This window comes from Rhopalosiphum maidis, chromosome 1 (assembly GCF_003676215.2).
Source record: "Rhopalosiphum maidis isolate BTI-1 chromosome 1, ASM367621v3, whole genome shotgun sequence".
Classification (NCBI taxonomy): domain Eukaryota; kingdom Metazoa; phylum Arthropoda; class Insecta; order Hemiptera; family Aphididae; genus Rhopalosiphum; species Rhopalosiphum maidis.
In genome coordinates this window covers 49,204,033-49,228,663 of record NC_040877.1, presented here as the reverse complement: position 1 = coordinate 49,228,663, position 24,631 = coordinate 49,204,033, and the positions used below count along the sequence as shown (strand labels likewise).

General features: G+C 24.9%; 1 protein-coding gene across 1 annotated transcript; it reads right to left on the bottom strand.

Annotated features, from left to right (window-relative positions):
* Positions 1-6,103: 6,103 nt before the first annotated feature.
* On the bottom strand, positions 6,104-17,602 carry LOC113556457 (glutamine synthetase). Its single transcript, XM_026961415.1, has 8 exons — positions 17,457-17,602; positions 11,144-11,337; positions 9,960-10,121; positions 8,823-8,968; positions 8,567-8,695; positions 7,335-7,534; positions 7,128-7,267; positions 6,104-6,671 (listed from the first exon to the last, which is right to left on the bottom strand). The coding sequence occupies exons 2-8, from the start codon at positions 11,328-11,330 to the stop codon at positions 6,523-6,525; spliced, it is 1,113 nt and encodes a 370-aa protein (XP_026817216.1). The 5' UTR covers positions 11,331-11,337; positions 17,457-17,602; the 3' UTR covers positions 6,104-6,522.
* Positions 17,603-24,631: the final 7,029 nt, after the last annotated feature.

Sequence of the window (24,631 nt, the reverse complement as noted above, 5' to 3'; positions counted from 1 at the left end):
GCTATAGTGATATCACTAAAAATTGTAAATGGGTGTAGGTACATAAAATATTAATTCATTGACAACATTACCATCAAATAAATTAAAACGCTACAACACAGGTAAAGATCTTCTCAATGCGATTTAAAAATTTGGTAATTTTGATATAAATATTGAGGGAGTAAAATTGTCCCTCGCAAAACAGTTTTTAACTATGTTACCCGTGTATAAGACAGACAACACATGCGGGTAAGAGTCCTCTTAAATATAATAAAAGTTCATATTAAATGTATAATGAAACTTATTAATATGAGACGGCGCGATAGATAGGCAATTTAGGGCCATCCTTGAGTGATTGAAATGTATAATTTTGTATTGCATATTATATTATATTATTACTTATATTACAAGAACGTCATGATCGACCCGCGTATTTTGTTATTTCCGTTTTACAATAATATTGTGTACCTAATACCTAGAACTTATAAGGCTATAACATGGTAAATCTACGTTCATCATATCTAGGGCAGAGGACGTGTAGCTCTAAAAAGGCTCTAAATATGTAAGCACTTATGCATTTAAAAACCCCATAATATGCACTTAAAAATTTTTTCAGCGAATTTATTTAAAATTATTAATAAAATAAATAGCATGAAAACAATTCAAAACAATTATATAATTTAAATATATTTTATACTATAGCCAAATAAACAAAATACATTTTTCTTATTTTTATATTTTTTTCTTCTGGCACTAAAAAAAAAATACTAATCGAATAAAAGCCCGTATAGTGCGCACACGGCTCATTGTGGTGATGATGTAAGTAATATAGACTGGTGTATGACGTTAGATTGTTATCTATCTATTAATAAAATTAATTACAGCAAATTAATATTATTGGCATATCGGCGATCTTCTGCAATCGCTTTTAGGATAAACGCGTGTCCACGGATAGTCAAAAACCATATACGACAAAAATTTAAAATAAATAAATTTTTATCCAAACATTTTGACTGTATTGTTTAAAATTAAAATAATGTCAGTGTGAAAAAAATGTATTTTAAATAAATATGTCTCAAAAAATATAAAATTGTGTATAAAAATGTAAAATCAAAATAAACAAAAATTACTCAAAATATGCATTTATATGCAAAATAAAATTTCAAAACTAACTAGGTGAAAGCATGAATCGTGTTTGTTTCGCGACTTTGCAAAACAAATATGCAAATGTTACAAGTCCTCTGTCCTAATATCACTTTAAGCATTGATATTTTTTCGATAAAAAATATTCAATAAACCGTGTTTTTTAAATACATATTGAATTGTTTAAACTTAAGCATATTAATTATGTATCATCTATGATATCAATTCTACATAGTATTTAATGCAATAAAGTATTAAAGTGTAATGCCATGTTTGTAGTTTAATATACGAGTATTATGTATTAAATCCATTTATTTTTAATTTTTATCCAATTCAGCCAATATATTTAACTTATATATCTACTTGTCTTGAATACTGAGCAATATTTTACCAAACCTTTTAGTTAATCCATACCTTTTTTTATTGAAAAAAAAAATAATAGGTTAATGTTTTTTTTTGTACCTATACCATTAAAAAAAATATAAATAATCTGGGTTTGTATCATCATATCATAATCCGGGGCATGATTAAATAATTATATAAATAACATATTTTTTAGTCATGATCCGGGGATTGGTAATTTAAATCCGAACTGATCGGATTATAATAACGTTTGTTTCAATTCGAATAGCCAGCTAGCAGATCATCCGAGTACGGTTTTAACCGGATTCGATGTTCGGCACTATAGTTATGGTACGCAGTCCGCGTTCACGTCGGTATACGTAGTTGCATAATAGCTGATTATCGTACAAGGCGACGACTCTATCGCGGTCCACCGGCGTCGTGCGCAACCAATTATTTCGTCTATTCGCAATCGTTTGTCATAGACCGTGTATTATAGTAGTAGCGCAATACCTATATATATATATGATATAATAATAATGTTATCCATAGCGCAATATAGGCCATTATAAATAGTGGTCGGGCAATTTAACTGTCGCGCGCGCGCGGTTATTACTATTTTATTATTTATATTATCTACATTTTTTGACACGAAGTGTGGTCGTGCGCATATATATATATGGAATTATTGCCGCGTGTCGCGTTACTTGTCTGTTGTCTGTATACTTGTCGTGACTGTAGGTGGACTGCCAATAATTATATCTATACTGTTTACCTTGGACGTACCGAATTGTAATAAATATTATATTTATTGTTCAGTGTATACCCGACGAATTATATAATACAATAGGTCAGCCTATACGAGTAGATTACCGCTTATATCTTTTAACTGGCACGCTTGCAGAGTGTAATCCGTGGCTATTTATTATACACTATTAACCTCAACATAACTTTCAACTTCCTACTCCTGTTGTAGTGTGAACGGATTAGTACACCTAATTAATGTAAAGCTTTATTGCCTATAGTTCTGACGATTTAATTTAACAAATTAAAGGCCGCTAATAAGTCATCATACTTAAAATATATTATAGTATTATAATGGTGTAGACAATCGATGGCATATTCCCGAAAACATTTTAGAACAAATTAGAAGTTTATTTGTTTTTGTGCGTGATGGGTAGGTGAAAATAGTAGTTGAAAAACTGAATTGATCAAATTTGATTCACGGCAAAAAAAGAACCCTCGGGTATAGGGGGACAGTTACGGGCAGGAAAAAGTTAGCAAAAATTGAAACTTAAAGGTAAAAGTTACCACTGGTTATTGTTATTAAAATTTAATTATGATCTTGTTTGTTAATATAATCGGCATAAACAAGTAATAACAATTATATCTTTAGATACTATTAAAATGTCTTTAATTGTTGCATACAGATATTTAATTAGTTTATTTGTTCGGTCAACTCAATGTTGATTGTGAAATCATCAACTCTACACGTAAGTGTATAGATTAATTTGATAATGATTAAGTAAGTACCTAGCTTATTAACATAATACATTGTACATTTTATAAGTGGAAATAGTGGAGTGTTTTATAGGAGTGCGTAGAGTTCTTAATCTGCAACTGTAACAAATATTATTACCTGTGCTTGTTTAAACACCATTAATTTTACGTAATGTACATTTTACATCATACAATAAATATTTAATTTACTTAAAAACATGTACCTTAAATAGTTAAATTACTAATATATATATATATATATATATATAAAAAAAAAATACAAAATTGTGTTTTTTGTTTTCAAATATTTAATGTAGGTATTAAAAAAGAAAACTTACAATAACATTGTTGGATTATTTACTTTTATAAAAAATCTCAATAACGATAATAATTTTAACAATAGTATAGTTAAACTTTAAACATAAAAAAAAATAAAGAATAATAATAAAAGATTAAGTATTAAGTACTTATAAATGTTATTCGTTGTTCAGTGTTTTTGTTTTTCAATTTATCGATTATTTTATAAATGTAACATTTTCTTATTCAACATACAATATAATATCAATTACCACAGTCTTTTTTGTTGTATTGTATTGTTTTGTATTTTGTCTTTATTTAAGTACCTAGTTAATTTAAAAATTATTTTCTCATGATTACAACTAGTTATAGGTATAAATAGTGAAAAAAATTTATCAAAATATTAACCAATGTACTCTATACCTATAATTGGAAGTTGAAACACTGAATACAATTTACAATTTTAATCTTAAAAATAAGTCCTTTACAATATATATAGGTATATAATATATTGTATATACTAATTTGAATCTATATTATACATATAAAATACAAATTTTTAATACCTATTTTCTGTACCTGTATACAGAAGGTTTTTTAAGTGAAATTCTAAATGACTAAATTTAACACAAGTTCAATAGAAATTAATATCATGTCATCAAGAATTTCTCGGTTGAGCCTTGAATTTCATCCATTAACCTAAGATTTTAATGATTTTATTATACAGTGTATAATCTTAATATACACTGTTAAACTGTTTATCTTTTACTTCTTCAGAGTTAGACTAAAAAATGTGCTGATTTGTTATAGGTCGAGTTTAATTTTATAGTTTTATGACTACCTTTCAATTTCTGATATCAAGAATATATTTTGAATACCAAGGTAATAATAGGTATCATATACTTCATGCGTTTTCAAACACCTACATATCGTATACATTGCATTTAAATATTCATGAGTAAAATGTATTAACTATCAAAAGCAAATATATCGCCTAATAAATAATAATTTAAAACTTGAATATAATATGTAGGAACAATTCATTTATACAATTGTATATTTGTCTGTGGTCCAAGAAAATGCAGCATAAGTTGCAGTTCAAGCTGCATATTATAGTGCATGTGCGTGTACATCACTACACACACTTATGAAGTACCTACTTTGCTTTACAATATTATATAATAATAAATATACATCTATATTTTGACATTACACGTTATATTGTATTACATCTATCGTATTCATCGACATAGATGTAAACTTAAGGGGAGGGGAGCCATTGTCTCCTAGAATAAATTAGGATATAGATATAACTTAATATATTATTTGCGCTTTCTGAATAATCTGAATCTTTTGAATTAAAGAGATTAGTATACTGTAGTGTCGATTATATTATAATTGTTATGAATAATATTATTTAATCAATGGTAGTGGATAGAATGTAAAACTTGGGTTTACGTATATATAAGTTATTATATTAATCTTTTCTACTTTTGAAGAATTTCTATATATTTAAATTATTTTATTACTAATACAACGGTAAATTATATTCCAGTTTGCAATAAATATTTTATTTTTTAGTCAAAATTTAAAGTCAACTTTATAATTTAGGTGCGTCTCAACTATCAGTACACAATTTAGGAGGGAGTCCCGTCGGCATTTGCCGGCTAAACAACCGTTAAATCCACTACTGGTACCTATGATAACTTAAAGACAGTGGTGCAAACAGGGGGAGGGAATTAAAGGGTTTAAACTTCTCCCAAGATTTTTCTGAGACCTAGTATAATAATCTATGTACTTATCTTTTGTATATATATATTATAATAATTTAACCCCCTGACAATTGTTTCTAGTTGCGCCACTGCTTAATGACTACATTTTTAAATAACCATAAGTCATATAAAATTATTTTTTTCAAATAATACAGTCGTTTTTACTGTAAATCGTTTGTTAGATGATAACAGATATTTAATGTTTAATCTAGTACAAATAGTATACTGTACTTAATTATTTTTCACAAATTATAAAATGTAAATAGATAAATAATAATTAATCTATAATAGTTAATTTTAAATCATCAAAGCTTTCATGTCTTCATAATATTTATTATCAACCTATCGTCATATATAGGTAAGTACTATAGGTATCGGCAGTGGCTCAAATAAGAAGGGGCTTTGGAGGGCTTAGCCCCCCAAAATTACTCAAAGCCCCCCTCAAAAATTATATTATGTGTATTAATCTTAATAAAAATGTTTTACCTTGTCATTAGACATTTTTTCCTTACACTAATAAGAACATTTTTTTTTATTAACTAATTAGCAAATTAAACAGCGTTTGGCATTATACGATGGTAAAGTATTTCCAAATTTTTCCAAAATGTTTCAAGTAGCTATGTTCAATTGTGTTACTTATTTAACTACAAATTATTATTATTATTATTTTTTAATGAAATAAATCGGTTTATTTATAAAATTATAAATTTGTATTACTATAATATTAATACTTACGTTATATATGTGTTCTATGTATGATACTTAACTGCTTAAGTCAGAATTGAAGAAATACAGGTATCCTTAAAAATATGTACTAATGTACATTGTACTAACATATTATAATTTAAAAAAAAACTTCTTGGGGCTTGAGCCCCTTCTAAATATTTTTACTATTTGCGCCACTGGGCATCAGTATTATTATATTTATTATTATTTGTAATAAGTTTTATTTCAATATAATAACAAATATTATATATTGTATTAGACTTATAGGAAGGTAGGAACCCACGTGGATACTGTATAATGATTTCGTTAATTTTACAGGATTATAATATAATAGTTATTACTGATTAGTGAAACAAATAATTCAAGTCATATATTGTTCAAACATTTCATAATTTTAAATTAACAAAAATATAATTTTTCACAAATGCTTTTCCCCAAAAATAAATTAAATTTGTAAAATCAATTTACTCAAAAATAACAGTGGGTATACACGATAACAAAACTATACTGTAATATACCGGTCGTTAATACAAATAAATAATAAAATATGTAAAAAAATCAACATGTCCTTTCGTGACATTTATTAAAAATGCAATATTGTTTTGGTCTTGAATTAAAAATTAAAAACTGTAATATAATAATGCAGCGCCTAACAATAATTGTAATTATTATAAATATGAGATAATGTTTTTTTTATTTTCAAAGTGGGGCGATATATGTATATGTATCTTGCTGGGTATAGGCTATTCTTTTAATATTTTATTTATTCGTTTAGGCATACAGTGCGTACAATGACTTCGGTCACTCTGTATGGATCACAGTTGGACGCTGGTCTACGATCTTCTAAGTAGCCCTTCTTCTCTTCGGCACAACCACGAGGAATACGAATACTGGCACCACGGTTAGCCACGCCTAGAACAATAACAAAGTTTTCTTATTCATATTTGATATTATTAATTTTTTGTTTTTTTAACTTTTATTTTAGGAAATGCCATGATTAAAATTTCTGTTTAGTTTACATGCAAGTTATATAACTCAAGAAAATAAAAGTTCTACTTATTATGTTTAAAAACAAATGAGAACTTTTAAAATGAAACCCCGCATAGTCATATATATATATATATATATAAGTAAATTAAATTAAAATATGATTGGATATTTTTATATTTGCTGTTTGTTTGAAAATATGTATTTAAAGCATTTAATTACTTGTTTTTTGTTTCTTTAACAACGTTGTATTAACAAATTGTTTAATTTCAGGACCTTTTAAAAATGTTTTAAAACTTTTTCGACTGTTGAAATTAATACGCCTTAATTTACTAAGGGTAGTGAACTGTAATAAGTAGAACTAAAATAAAAGGTACTAACCGGCAGAGAAATCGTGAATGGAAGAAGTTTCGTGTTTTCCAGTCAAACGACGTTCGTTATCTTTGCCTTCGTTGGGATCGTATGCCTTAATATGTCTCATATGTTGTTTAGACATCTTGTCAATGGCCTTTTCAATTTCACTGAAACAATTATTATTCATTTAAATAAAAATTTAAAAAAAACTTTGAATATATATTTTTGACTTACATTATTCCATTGTTTTCTCTCATAGCTTGAGTTGAGAAATTGCAATGGGCACCAGCGCCATTCCAATCTCCTGGTACTGGCTTTGGATCAAGTGTTACCACAATACCAAATTCTTCAGCAACACGGTGCAATATGAAACGAGCCATCCACAAATGATCACCAATGCTAATACCTTCACATGGTCCAACTTGGAATTCCCACTGAAATAAACAATTCGTTTAATTGTTTTATATACAAATATATATAGGCAGCTATAGTAGTAGTAGTAGTAATTTAGTTTTAAATGAAAATCACTTTTTAATATTATATTAGTAATAAAATAACTGCAATATATTATAATTTAAATTCATAAATCACAAACAAAAATAATGTGTGTGTGATATGAAACTTTAGTATTCATCTTTGTGATTTATCTAACAATAAATCCTGAGGTTTAACTCTCATTATATATCGATAAATATTAACAATTTGAATTTATTACATAACAATATTTTTTAAAAATGATGTGGCAAAACATTTTTATTGATATTATATATTTATTTTTTTTTTTAATAAAAAAAATATTAGTTTCTTATTTTTAAGAAAAATATGTTATTGAAAATTTTCATTCATAAAAACAGAATTTTTAAAGAGTACAATTATTTTAATTACTAATGGATATTTAAAGATAATTTGAGAAAAATATCGTATTTTTTCTTTCTCGTTTTATAGAGAATTTAAATTACATGTAAACTGAAATTTTCAAAAACCTTTTAAAAGTATTTTGAGATAATGATAGTCGAGTGTCGACTGTTAGAAGAATGGCCTTGCAAGGCCACTAGAAGTGAAAAATATTAGGTACACATTTCAAAGTGTAAAAAAAAAAACATTGAATGCAAAAGAAGTTTAATATTTTTGAATGAAAAAAGTCTAAAATTCAATTCACATTTGAACGATAAAATTAATAGTCTTAAACAACTACCAGAGACAATTTTTATTCCATTCAATCTGTTGAAGGTGAAACTGGTTTCGACGATAAAACCGATATCTTGCTTTTTTCAAAAATTACAAATAAAAAATTTGAATAATATACGTCTGCTGTAGATATTTGCATATATTTTATGTTACGAGTGTATAGTATTACACAACGCCAAAAAGTATACAGGTATAGGTGTTGAGAAATATGTAAATTGTGTATTTTTGTGTTTGTGAACGCTCGTAAATGTATATTAATGCACGTGTATAATAAGTACCTGAGCTGGCATAACTTCGGCGTTCTCTCCAGATATGTTGATTCCGGCGTACAGACATGCACGATAATGAGCCTCCACAATGTCACGTCCGTACACTTTATCAGCACCGACACCGCAATAGTACGGTCCCTGTACATAAATAATACCACGAATTGAATTTCAGTTTTTGCCAATGGTCGCGAAGTGACCATTTTAAAGTACTATAATATTGCAAGTACATCACATCGCGATTCGTGACCGTGTATACGAAACGTACCTGGGGACCTGGGAATCCAGTCTTTGGCCATCCGAACGGTTTGCCATCAGTGTCGAGTAAAGTGTACTCTTGTTCGATGCCAAACCACGGTTTTTGGTCGGCAGCTTTAGTCATGGTTTCCAAAGCGGCTTTACGGTGATTTGTACCTATGAATAACAAAAATATAATAACGTTTCTAAATACTATACACAGGATAATCCTCAGGACATGCTCACCCTTTTTTAAAAAATTTTTTTTTTATTAAGTAGTTATTTAAAATCTAATTTTTTGATTTGATAAATTTTAATTATAAGACCATATTTTAATATTCTTTAGATATTTGTACTTCTTAAGAAGTGTCCTATGGTGACATAGACTTCTGATTTTCAAATGACAACACTCTTTTTAAACAGTTAATTATTTAGAAGTCATTTTTTGAAAATTTTGATTTTAAAACCAAAATTCGAACGAATGGTCTTTGGGGTTTTCAACTTTATTAATTATTGTAAATAATTTATAAAATAGTCAAAGTAAAATAAATACTAGATTCGATATTATATTTTTTTCATAAAACTATTTTTAAGGACTTTTATATTTAATATAAACATTTTAATAACCGTAAAACTATCTTAATCTCTAATCCTCGAATTTTGAAATAGGTACATCAAAGTTGAAACAAACAGAATAGTTGTAAAAACAAAATTTTGTATCATTACTCAATACTGTTCAAGTAGTATAACAAATATCAAGAATTTGAAAGTGAAGGCACTCGTTAAGTAGGTGTATTAAAAATTCAGAAAATCAGAAATCGAATAAATTAATTATAAAATATGGGAGTGAGCATACTAGGTGAGTCACCCTACTGTATTATTGTATTGTTGTCAGCCGATGTAATATTTCTTATATCGATACGCGTTCACCCAACGGTACCTAAGTACTTGGGTAAATGGGTACATGGTAAAATCGATTTGTTTATTTTATTAAGTCAATCATAAGAATAATGGGCCGATTCAACTGTTTGTAAAGTACTATAATTTTTAGTTTTCTACAAATAACAGTTATAAAGTAATACTTTCAAATAATGAAAGTTTGGAATCGGCCATTGATCTTAGGAGTGTCAATCATATCTAATAATTTATCAATTATATCATATTTTACCAGTTGGAGTGTGATCGTGTTTGTACGTTTCGCACATGACAAGTTTGTTCGGTGCCAACCTGAACGGGTCATTAAAAATGGCCACTGGATATAAAAATGTATCTGAGTTTTCTCCTTGGGATTGGTACGTAGAGCTTCCATCGTAATTCCATATTGGGAGTTCTGCATTAAAATATAAAACGCCAAATATTATGTTTAAATCGAGGTAATTGTGTACGATTATATTATTATTGAATAGGCGTACCATTATTTTAATTGATCAATTTATTTTAGTAACATATTATTTCTTTATTTTTTTACGTCATTATATAACTAATAAACATTACCTTACTAAAAAATACTTCAATTTAAGTATGAATTATTAAACAGTGTCTACCTATATTGATTGATTGTTTTTTACTAATATTTTTTAATATAAAGCCAGTTTTTTTTTTGTAGATATTTTCTATATTCTCATTACAACATCGCTAAATAAAATTAATATTTCAATCACAGTAAGAAATACATTAATTATGTATATTTATTTCAAAGGATTAAAGAAGTATATACATTTAGTAGACAAATTGATTGATGGAATATTTATATTTAATATTATTATTAGTATCATGACATGACTATCCGATTGCGTGTTCAAAACACGATTAATATTCATTTTTTTTTTCAATTCTAGAGCAATAATTGTGATTAATCGATGAAATATACATTTCATTACTTTAATATTTCATGTTGACAGCTATTTTTCATTTGTCTTTTTTTGTTTGCGTATTACAATCAAGGTTAGAACAAACCATTTAGTCCTTGACTATGAATTACTCATAATAGGTTATAAACGACGTCAATTTGCTGCAATAATTGTATTAGTATTCACACAGAAAGCATCGGGAAAAAAAAACTAATTGTATATATTCTAACAGGATATCCTAATTCCGCCAACCCATCCAATATAATAGTGACCTAAAAACATATATCGTATACATTTTAGACAAAAAAAAATATATTTAACGAATTACATTAACTAGTCAGTTATAATGGTTAATTGTTTCGTCGGAATTGACTCAAATATTATTTATATTTATTTATTTATTACTTTTTTTTTATATTTTTAATTTATAATTATGTTTAAATATTATATATATATATTTTTTTTTTCAAATTATTTACACGACAAATCAACAATAATATACCTTCGGGTTTTGTAGGAATAAAGTCTATTGTTCTAGACTTGGCTCTAAGATCTTGTCCAGTTCCGTCGATCCAAACATACATGACTTGTACTTTATCCTTGGGTTGGGGCAGCTGTTGGAATCTAGCTGCGACCGCTTTGTTGATAACATAGTTGGGGGAAGTTTCCAATAAACCGTTTCCCGGCATGGTTGAACTGTAAAATACATTCATTATTAATTACGACGCTTTTACTCCGACTGAATAAATATATCGAGAATTATTTTAACAAAATTATGTTTTTTAAAAAATTGTTGTAAAAACAAAAAAATATAAAAGATGATTTTTCGAAAAAGTATTTTTCTATACGTTTTCAATAATAATAGTTGTACAATGATTTTATTTCGGTGCACCTACATAATATTATATAATACTATTCATTCGATTATGACATTGACGTTCAGTGTAACGCTTTTGCGTATAATTCTAATATATTATATTTATATTTTTAATAATAGTCTTGTAAGTTATATGTACAATGTGTGCAGATGTATATACCTACTTACGATTTCATGACATATGTTTAATTCATTGTCGACATTACACTTACACAACTACCTGCCTAACCATATTATATACATACATGTACGTATAAAACGCGGATGACCTAGAGACGTGTTTATATGATTAGCAAAACAAAGCTTATAATGTGTACAAAAGTAATCCGACGATAAATAATTATCGTACTTTTATGATACTTTATATTTAAGATAATATTTTAATACGCCAGTGATTACACCCATGTTTACTCACCTCAATTACGTCAATAAGTGTTTATTTAAAATATGTTGTTTTTTGTGTAGGTAACTCCACTGCAAGTATACCTGTATACTAGGTATAATGTATATAGATTATAGTATAAGCAATATAATCGTGCGTTTTACAATTAAATTAATGACGCGTGTGCTATTATATGCTATAATATATAGTATACCCTCTCGACGAGAACGAAAGTAGGTTTTTCACAAATCAAAACGCACGAAATACTATTTTGCATTCAAGAAACAAAAATTTGGACGGTTTTCGTCGGGACCGCGCTAAACTGGAGCACGAGGAGAGATACTATAGTGGCGCCAGTTATTGATTGGGGCGCATTTCTATACGAAGTCCAAAGCCGACCAAAAGTGACTGGGGCGGAATTGCTTGTAATATCGTACTCCGTTTTACTAAATATACACATATCATGCTACCCGCGTGATTGTTTTTCATCTACAACAATAATTGCTCCCGATGATAAACGCGTAACGATGACGTAGTGTTTACAAACTGCTATAGAAAATATGTCAAAAACATCCGGCAAATGCATACCTGATTATTTATAATCTAATAAAAATATAACATCATTATATCGTCGTTTAAACCGTAAACGAATTACTTGAAATTTATTGAGCTTTATATAGATAGTTTGTTTTCGAACAGAAAACACTTTCTACTGATTGGCACTCGTTTGTTTGTATACCGATGTAAATTTATTTTAATCTTGAATTTTAATAACGAAAGAATTATTCCACCGCATAATTATATGCTATGATACATTTTTTGTGTGTGTGTTTTTTTTAAAATTATTTTTGTTTATTTGCTATACTAGCAAATGTTAAGTATATGCGATGTGCGTATATATATATACACACCGCACATGTATATATATATTACTTTTACTACTTAGTACCTACTATATAATATTGAATAATAAATTATTATCAGGATCGTTATATCATCTTGTTTATGCGTTTCAAAACCGGTTTCTTTTTAGTGCCAGTAAAAACTAAAAAAGATTAGGAATACCAGTTAGACTAGTCATGAGCAAAAGAAAGCCCTACAGGTAAAAAGTAAAAATTGCAATTAAACAACACAGGTACAAAATTTAAAGTACCTACATAAATTAAATATATAATATAGATTATATTATTACTGTTATAAATATCATCGTTTTTCGAACACATGAAAATTGATATCCTATTGTAATATGTACACTGTACACACATTTCATATGATTTTAATTTTAAAACACATCAAAAGAAATTACCGATGTCTACGGTTCATATTGAATAGATTAAAAATAATTTATGCATTACATTATTTTTAAAGATTTTTTAATTCCATATTTGATTATTGTTTAATTAAACAGAAAAGAGTTTGATAAGATAACAAAATATGATTTTAATTATGAACAATACTAATTTTATAAGAAATATTAATCTATGTTAAAATAAAGTTATGGATTAATTAAATTAAACTATATATATGTCTAATTGTTTAAACTTTAAATGCATACAGGAAATGTAACTAGACATTTTAGTCTTAAGAGTTTAAAATTAAATAACGATTATATATTCTTAATTTACGTAGGTTCTTACATTTTAATAAAAAGTACAACACATCTTACTCAACTTTGATAAATTAATAATAACCTAATGATACCCTACAAAATACTTCAACTATAACAAACGTTTTGTTCGTATTATTGTTTAATAATTTTAACGTAGGTATACGAATACACTATATGATATTAAACAAGTAAAATATATCAGAATGAATATTATTTATCTAATCTAGTCTATTTTTGATATTTCATGTATAACATACACACAGTGTATAATATTATATAACATAATATAATATCAATATGCAATAGCCTTATTGAAAATTATGACGTCAATTTCTAAATTTAACAATTTATATTTTCTTGCAGTTTATTATAAAAGTGATTATCCGCGAATTAATAAATATATTTTTATATAAACAAATTTGTATCAAACGTAAAACTTTTGAGTGGACTCTGTTTTATAATACCTGTAACAGTACAAGATAGAACTTGATCAGGAAAAAAACAATAAATGAACGCAAAAATGTTCAAAATATTTGCAAACCCAGAGATTAAATGACTTATTGTACGTCATTTAGAAAAATTAAGAAAGTAGATGACGAAATGTATTTAAAAATATATAAAAACTGATTCGTCTCTTATTTAAGCACTAAAAATAATTAAATATTCTGGTATCAAATCATTATCGTTTTCACTTTTTATATAAACACGACATAATTAAATTATTAATTCATTATCATAAAATATATTTATAAATATTTATAAATATATATATCCATTAGTAAATTTTATTAAATGATACAATAACACTATAGTAATATAAAATTGTGTATTATTGTATCGAGTTCAGAGTTAAGACAATGTTGTCGATTTGTTCATAAATGTGTTTACATATCATTATAATATTTATCATAAGGACGTCACTTATAAAAGTACATTTCAAACAGTAATACATCACATTACACAGAGCATGTTTTAGATTAAAAAATATATAATTTTAAACAACATAATATCGCTGTCCAATAAAGATTCGAATTACATAGTGAACATTTGATATCCCAGCTACTGTAGTTAGAAATGTCGTCATTTTATAATTTGTTGTATATAATATAATGTTATGACTATATAATATAATGTAAATTGAAATAAGTACACAATTAATGACGAAATAATATGACGAAATGTCTAATCAATGCAATAAGTTAGGTACCTATCAGCTATCACCGAATATATTTTTCTACAGAAGTAAAATGATAACATTATTATAATAATGAACATGATGTTGAATTGAGTTACTTTTAATAGTGAAAACCAGTGAAATAAAATAAAATTAATGAATATTGACTAAGCATCTAAATGCGTACCTACAAGTTTTTAGATTGTTTAAAATTTTAATTTTATGATATAAAACAGTAAGTAGGTAATATGAAAAAATGGTCATTCAAAATGTGAAGTTTATTCAGTTGTTTATTATACATTTAATAAAATATAAATAATAAATACACTATAATTATTGCAACCTAAACATTGTAATTGTACATATATACTAAAAATATAAATATTAAATAATTAGTTATCTCGTATCAAAGTTCAGCGAATTAAAAGTATTATATAATAATTAATAGGTACCACAATTTATGATTTTTTTTTTGTTTGTTAAATGTATATATATATGTAGAAATTTAGACATATTCCGTTACAGAATAAAACTGTGTGATAAATATATAGTTAGTAATATACTAATATGATATAGTTTTATAATGTTTAATGTATTTATCAAATGAGTGTACTATAATAGCCTGTTAAAATGTTATTTTTTTTTTTAATAATTTTTAAAATTTTCAAAATTACAAATTCTAAAGTACAAAGTATTCAATTTTATTTTAAAATAAATTTTAGTACTCACAAAAGCATAAGAAAATAGTAAGACAAGCATTAATTTATGGCCAATACCTACCTACTACAAATTATACATATTAAATGTAAAATTTTAAATTTATTTATATTTTATAGTGTTTTTTTTTCAATTTGTAATTGAATATACTTAAATATAAAATCCAGGGCAAAAAAAAAGCTGCCAAGTTTCATATTAATCCATTGTTGAGGCAATTTAAACTCTACGAATTCCACTAAACAAATTAATTATTTTATGAAAACGATAAAATGGTGTACTAGAAATATCAATTAAAAATAATGGTTATCAAATAACCAATGGATATTAAAATATAAATATAAAATATTTTTATAAGAAACTTGTGGTAAAATGTATGTTAAATATAAAATGTATTTATGTACGATTTTAAACGACTTGGTTATGTATACTTTATAGTGAAAATCGGTTTCCCGTGGCAACCAGAATATAGATTTTTCGTCTTGCCCTCAAATTACCTGTTAACGTTATGCGAATGACAAACACAAAAACCTTCGTTTATAACATTCTACATCATATACTAACAGGACAATCAAAAGAAGTTTTATTGGGGCTTATAAATCGTACAAGTTATTATAAAACCATTAAAGGTACACACTGTATAATTTATGATTTAAATTAATATGATATAAGATGCGAAAATATATATATCATATCTCTAAGTTATTAAGACTGATGATAGGGATATTATTTGATTATTTATCGCCTACAAATATAATGAATCTATTTTTTTTAATCATAAATCATTAATATTATCGTTCAGCAGCTATTAAATTATACTATTGTTATATAGTCCAATGACTGTGTAAATAATTACATCTGTTGTTTTGATTTAATTTTAACTGACCAAATTAAATAAATATCCACGAAATCATTTGACTGATGTATTTTCAATTTATGTTACGACAAATAAATAACCATAGGTCTTATGCTTAAGTTCATATTAATGATTGAATACTTTTAGATTAGATGATCAAAATTTTTCTTTCTTGCGAAATATTGTTTCTTAATTTTATTTCAGAAACGCGCATATTATTAGAGTATAAAATCATTTGATTACAACTTGTATTTATTGTGTTTAAAAGTCGTGATTCGTGAATATTAAGGTTTAGTTGAATTATGTATATTTATATGGAACCTATCTACTATAATACCTACATGCTTATTATTTATTTGTACACAAATTCAATAATTAATAATACGAATACAACAGGTTTGTGTTGTAATACGTTTTTAACTATAATACTACGTACCTATAAATTATTTATTTAGGTATTTTTTCAGTAAAGACAAACATCAATTCAAGAAAACCCCTAATAATTTAAAAAGAAACCAAACATTTCTTCAGATCAATAAAATATTCATTTACTCATCATTTCAATAAAACCATTAATACATACTAATTATTATAATAGATGTTTTTATTCATAGGTATAATAAACCTATAATATAATTTTGAGCATAAATAATAACATGATTTTAAATTTTATGATTTGAACTAAGTATTTACTATTTAATTTAAGAACATGACCATGTGCACATATTTTTTTATTCTACAAGACAAAGAAACAAAAAAAATGTTCTTGAACTGATTTGGCTTCAAATGATGAATACAAAATAAGTGAGTTGTGAGTGACTATGTACAATATAATCCCTGGCCCAATGCCAAAACAATATAATTCTATTTATAATTTATATAATCATACGATGAAAAAATAAAGACGAATAATTATGGTTGATTTTTACATTATTTTAGTATTATATTATTGAAAATGTTTTTATAGTAGTAACTAAGTTTAAATTTACAAATGCTTATACTATTGCAAAAAAAAATAATTATATTAAAACTATGATAATATATATATATATATATATTATAATATGATACTATTTATTATTTATAGAAGAGTATTAAAAAAAATATATAACTTTCTAAAATTAATTAATACAGATCGATTAAATAAAAGAGTAACAATTATTTTACATAATATCTATATACAATTTTTCAGTAGGTACTCACGATGTGTTGTGTTGATGTGTAACTGTGAACGTGAAAACGTCGACTGTCAGGTAGTTGCTAGTTTGCGTCCTACCAAGAGAAGAACCACTTGTAGATTAAACATTTCATTTATAAAACAAAAGTGCAGGCGTAGAAGCGCATTAATGACATACAATATATGATATGGGGGATAAATTGGGAATGAACAAAAATACAATATTTATTATGTGTTGTACTTATTTAAATTACAATAATTATAATATATTAATATAATTTATTTTAATATTTTTAAATCAAATAACGACGTTAATCAAATTTATTTTAGATACTTATAAATCTTAAACCTATTTAAACTTATTTAAAGAATTTTATTAAATAAAAATACAACAAGCTATTTTTTTCAAATAACCACATGTATATATTATTACCTAATTGTTTTTGATTTTAGTAAGTATTTTGTAAGAAGTGATATAATTTATGAAAAAAAATCGTAAGACATTTTGGAAATAATTTATTTTTTATTTTTATTATATTCTTAATTATTAATAATTGAAAATAAACTCAAGTCCTAATTTCCATGTTGTTCGAATACTATGATCAAGAAAAATATTTTTTTTAAGTGTTTTATTTTAAATTTTAGTAACACCAAGTTACCGATTTGACATTGCTATTTTTAGATTTAATTTTGATTAAAAATACAAGCAAATTAAATTTCTGCAGGAATGTATTTTATATTTTCTTTAACTTTATAATTCAATATTTAAATTTTACATTTACCAATTACTAAGAACTCATATAATTTGTTTCTAGTAGATCCTCTATTTATAGGGCTCCTATTTTGTAATTTATAGAACAATTCATGATGTAAAAATCTTATGTGTATACAATAAATTAATATACATAAAAATTAAATTCAGCACCTAATTTATTCATTTTAAATTTATAATATCTGCTAACAATTATATACCTACATTATAGGATATATTATGTGTAGGTTTATAGTAGTTGTAGAAAATTATTTAGCACCACGAAGTTATTATTAGTTTATTATATTATTTTATTAAACATATATAAATTATATAATTTTAAACATGTCTTGGAATGTTTTTAATATTTTTATTTTTTTAGTGACAAACTGGATCACAGTTAGGTACTTAGTTGAAGTCTGTTTGGAGCCAAAAAATGTTCAATATTTTTCCGAATAATTGAGTGAAACTAAAAAAAAAAATTCAGAGTAAATCAGAAATATTAAATATTTTATGCCATCAGTTCTCGCTAAAGTCAATTTCGTTTTGTTTTTGTCTTGGCGTCTTGCAAAGTATCTTTTAAATCACATGAATTCAAATTTTCACCAAATACTAGCTTTATATTAGCTTTTTCTAAATTTAATATTATTTTCAAAATATTTTTTCTCTTTTTGAACTATTGAGAGACATCTAAAATGTTGTTAGTTTTGATTCTATAAAATATATTGATAAAAATTATTTTGTTGTTTGAAAAGCTTAGGTATTCAGTTTTAATATTTTTTTTAATTTATTCAAGTTATAAAAATATAAAATTAGCAAATCATTTTGTAAAAATTTATAAAATTAATAATTTGAATTGATAATTATTTGTATATATCAAGTTTACTCATAAACAATGTTTTAATAGCAAATAACACATAAACACAATTTTTTATAGACATATGATGTTCAAATATTGATAAAATAGTATATTTATAATTATAATAATATAATTTTATCTAAAATGGTTTCAGTTATTTTGCTTTAATTAAAAAAATATTAATTGATGGTATTAACATAATACAACGTTTCGATGAAAAATCTTAAAAAATAACTTATAGATTTATTTATTTAAATTTTAAATTTAGCTAATTGTGTTTAATTGGTGCAAATTAAAATATAATTTTTATGTCTGGATTTAATTGTTATACATTATTAATAACTACCAGCCTTCTTTTAGTAATTTCAGCGTTTATTATGGTTATACATAGTTATGTAGAATAATGATCTACATTAAATATTTCACTCATTTAACTAATGTACTATTCTTGTGTGTAGTTTTCTACACACAAGAATACATATTAAAAGGTTTAGTACATTTACCAAAGAGATGTTTTTTTTTTTTTTTGTGAAAACACTTAAGTATAGTAGTTTTGAAAGTTGTCTAGAGTTAGACTTAGGTAGATGCATTGTAAAGTAATCTACATATAAATGAAAGTAGACAAATAAAATGTATTATATACGTTAAATAATAATAAGAATACTGTTTACGATTACATAGTTAATTCGTTATATAATAATACAAATTCAATACATTATGCAGGAAAAAATTGTTATTTATCTGAAGTCTTAGACATTTATGTTTATGAAAAATATATAGTTTGATAGTTTTTACTATATTTAAATCAAATTATATTTTAAATATGAAAAGTAATTTTATTATTTGTAGATATTCTAAATAGTTTGAACTTTGAAGAGAAGACTACGAGGTCTCATCTGTGTAATAAAATGTAGGTATCTTTTTAGATTTTTGGTAACATACATGTAAAAAGTCTCACGGTAGTAGTAGTCAAGTGTATCTATCCTAATTAAGTAGGTCACTGCTATAATGTATGTGTTAAATTTGAATTCAATGATCATAACTTATTGCACACGAAGGAAAAAATGGTTCTAAGCAAAGACGGCCTATCAGCCCTAAAAAAATAATTTGTAATTTTCATTAAAATTTGAAATTCAAATGCCATTATAAAAAAAATATATGATTATATTTTTGATATTTTTTAATCACTGTAATGGGAATATTGTAATCAATTTTCAAGAATTTTTACTCACCAAAAAAAATTACTATCATACATACCTAAGTAGTAAAGTCGAATAAGAACGAAAAAATGTCAAAAATTTCAAATACCTAATACCTATTTATAAATAGCACAATAAGAGTCAAAACGTTTTGAAAAGCTTATCACGTCTTAAATATGCATAATATACTTAAATACAAACATTTATTCAAAACTTAAAACTTAAAGAATATATTGTTATTAATTTTAGAATTGCAAAAATAAAATAAAATCGATTTTGTCGACAAATGATTTTTCATAAATACTAAATATTTCTATTTTTTATCTCTCTGATTATTTTTAAATTATTCAAATATTTCTACTATTGACTCCCTAGAGTATAAATGTAATTTTTTACCTGAAACCTTCCTAAGATTTGAATATTAGAGAATTTTATTCTAAGAAAGGTCTCTTCTGACAGATAAAAAGATTATAATATAAAAATACACATAATTGTAAAACCGATCTCATTTATCGTTCAACTAGGAATATACAATTTAAACATGTTTAATTTCGTCCTACTTACAATTTTTTTAGCTCATCTTTTATCTTCTTCACTATTTTATTATTATTATCTGACATAATCTATCCAATTATTGTTCATATTTTCATACTGGTTTCTTTATAGATAATTAAGCAGTTTAATCAGGTACGTCATAAATTATTGAATATTGAATAATAACGCTTAACGGTATCAGTTACCTACTATCAACACTATTCTGATGAAAACAGCATCTGATTACCTATTATTGCTTTACCTCCCTTAAAATATCTCGTTCATTAATTTTTAATTAATATTATACCTATATAAGTTATTAAAGAAACTTTTTAACTTTTTTGAAAACAATCTTCATATTAATAATAATTCAAATTAATTTACTTCGTATCACCAAATACATAGCTGTAGTATTGAAATTATATTCGCACATTACACTTTCCTCTCATATAATACCTAATTAAAACTGAGAAAGTTGCAGGAAAACTTAAAAATACAAAAATATTAAAGTACAAATTAATTAAAACCTCTATACGTAAAAAATATTTAAGTTAAGATTTAAACAAAAATAATTTTTTAATCGCATAACCATTAATTTGAAATGAAAATGTATATATTTACAAATAACGGGATCGTCTTTTTGTGCTTTACGCAGCAGTGTCCTCGGGATAATGTTAAATTATTCTTTAGAATAAAAATGATTTGTGTAAATATCACGTATGAATAGATTCTATAAGTTTAAGTACTTAATTAAAGTAAAAAATCAACACTCTGTTTATAAATCAAATGTTTATCGGTCGAAAAACGACTCTCCTAAATTTAATTAAACATTATCATTTTCTACATTTCATCTCTAGTTAAACCAATATTAAATTGTATTGAGTTTTTGGGTAGTTTTAATTCTTGGGTCATTTAAATTTAATTCAAAATTAAAGACTTTCCAATCAATAATTGTCTTCGATTTGTATTTTAAAAAATATCTGACATTTTAATTTGATACGGACTTTTAATTTGTATAGTGACCTTGTTTAGATTATAATACACTTATAAAACACTTAAGGGTCACGAGTATAGGTATTTAGAATTTTTTACTGAGAATATTTAATTTTAATTACCTATATTTTGTTTTTATAATTGATAACGATTGTCACCAAAATTATGATTTAAATATAGGTACACTATTTATGTCTACACGCGTATCATCAGTTCATTTATACGTAAATAATGACAGTAAAATTGACAATTATTGATGACTCGAATTACCATTTATTTTTTAATAACTAATGTACGACCTCAGCTAGTTTTTGATGTTATTTATTATAATAATTTTATCATAAATGTATAATAATTATGTTTGGGTATTAAGCATGTGTTATTATTGCTATTACATCGTATTGATAATAATATTTGATATATACAACCCCCCTTAAATTATTTTTATTTTTCTTCCTTGTAAGTATATTTATATCAATATTATGAATTCTTACCTGTATGGTTGTTTAATAGGCAATGTACAGTGTCTGTACCTATACATTATACTTATAGGTTGGTACGAACGAACGATATATTTAAGGATTAAGGTAATTATAATCATAAAAAATCTATACACTAGATTTAAAATTAATGTTTTTAAATATTTAGCCAATACCCAATAGGTAGGTTCCTAAATATGTAAATATATTATTATTAATTAATAATAAGGCGTATAGGATATATTTTGAATATAAATTGTAAAAGTTATCTATAGAGGTACATAATATCACGAGTTTTTTTTCATTTTCTATAATATTTAAATGGTTCTAAAATACTATGTCAAAAATACGCGCTGCTTTCATAAATTATATAAATGAAAATTATTATTATTGATAATAGGAAATTTGTAAAATTGTTGGTTCTGTGTAAAAATAAAAATTAGTGTAAGTATCATACAGTAGTATATTATGAATACATGTCAAAAAAAAAATTATTGCAACTGATACAATGATATCTATAATGTTAACATTGTTATAGCGTGTAGATATCAGTAGTTCGGTTAAAATTTAATTTAATTCCAACTTAACTTTAAACCTTAATTAAATAAAAAAAAAAATTTAACATTTTACTTATCTTAAATCGTAATTAGATGCAAAATAATTGCAGTGTGAAATAAAAAATCTAGGAGCCTTGCCCAGTCCCCCAGTGGGAATTAGGAATCTAGGGAATCATTTTTTTTCTGTAAAAATCCAGTAGAGAATTACCTCCCTCGTTATCTTTCAAATTAGAACACCTTTAAAAAATCTATACTTAGTTGTATTTTGCAAGTATTAAATTTTAAGCTGTGTTACTACAAGAAAAACTGTAACTACCAAAAATAACAATAATTTTACATTTTTAATGTTAATTTACTATAGACAAATATGATATTTTAAAACCACTATAAAAAAATGAATGTTTATTTTTTTAAATGTTTTAAAAATACTCACAATAACTTAATATTAATTAGCTTGTGTTTTATTTAAAGATTTTCGAAATCAAATTTATTGGCTTAATGACTGACCACACATTTTATCATACTAAAGGTGTAGTAACCGGACATACATATATTGTTATATTAATATAAAAGTCGGCTAGACTGTTGTTTCTAGAATTATTATCTAATTTACAACAAACTAATTAAAATTGTTTTCGTTGGAAATATTTTAATGAACATCAAATTTATCAACTCTAGCAAAAAGAAAAAAATAATAAAATACTAGAAAACTATTTAAAGTATCACGTACATAATTTACTATAATATCAATATACAGTAAGATGTTTTATGATAACTAATACCATATTAGTCATATAAGTATATAACCATATATGTGATGTACTTTTTTGTTTGATATTTTTTGGTTTACTTGAATTTAAAATAAAACTTAATAGTTTTAATCTTTAATATATTTTGAATACTCACACATTTTTGTATAAACAATTATACAAAGTAAATGAAAATTATTTAAGTAACTATTGTTAAATTAATAAAAAAATTAGGTAACGTAATTTATTATAGTATTGCAAATTGGGTCTAGTAGTTGAGAAGTACCTATACCCTTATTTTATATTTAGCATGTTGAGCTAACTACCTTTCAATCAAATATATCTATTTGCACGGCAATTATTAAACATACTCACATAGCATTTAAAAATGTCATTATGTGTATAAAATGTAATAATACGCCTGTTACCTACCTAAGTTAAATTTTTCAAGTCCTCGAGAATATTTTTAAATTACATAATAGATACAACAAAATAACTAAAATCCTAATTTATTATTAATTTAAATATTTAAACTCGCCCAAATTTTAATTGTGTATAAAAAAATTGTGTTTATATAGTTTCTAGGCTTTTTGATTCCAATATGAAATACTTATGAAAATCTTGTATTACAATTTTAAGCCCTGGCTATAAAAATTGAATATTTAATACTTTTCTAATTAGAAAATGATTTTAAAATTTTTGCCATTTAAACAATTAGGTAAAATTTAAATTCAAATTGCTCCAAAAACAGTGTCTGTGCATTTAATATTATTAACTAGTAATAAAAAACGTATTACATTTTCAAGTTTTTTAATAGAGCAAAAATATTTTTATCGATATAAATAGAAAGAAAAATAAATCTAAATTTCAAATGTCCATAAATAGCTCAATTATATATACACATATTATAATACTATTAAAAAACATTTGGTGAAAATTTCAAGTCAACAGTTTCTTGATTTTGAATTACACCAAAAAAAAAAATAAAATCGATATGTCGAAAACCGATTTTACGTACGTAATATTTTTTTTTTCCGATAGCTTTGGAAAATTTAGTACCTGTATAATTGATATAGAAAA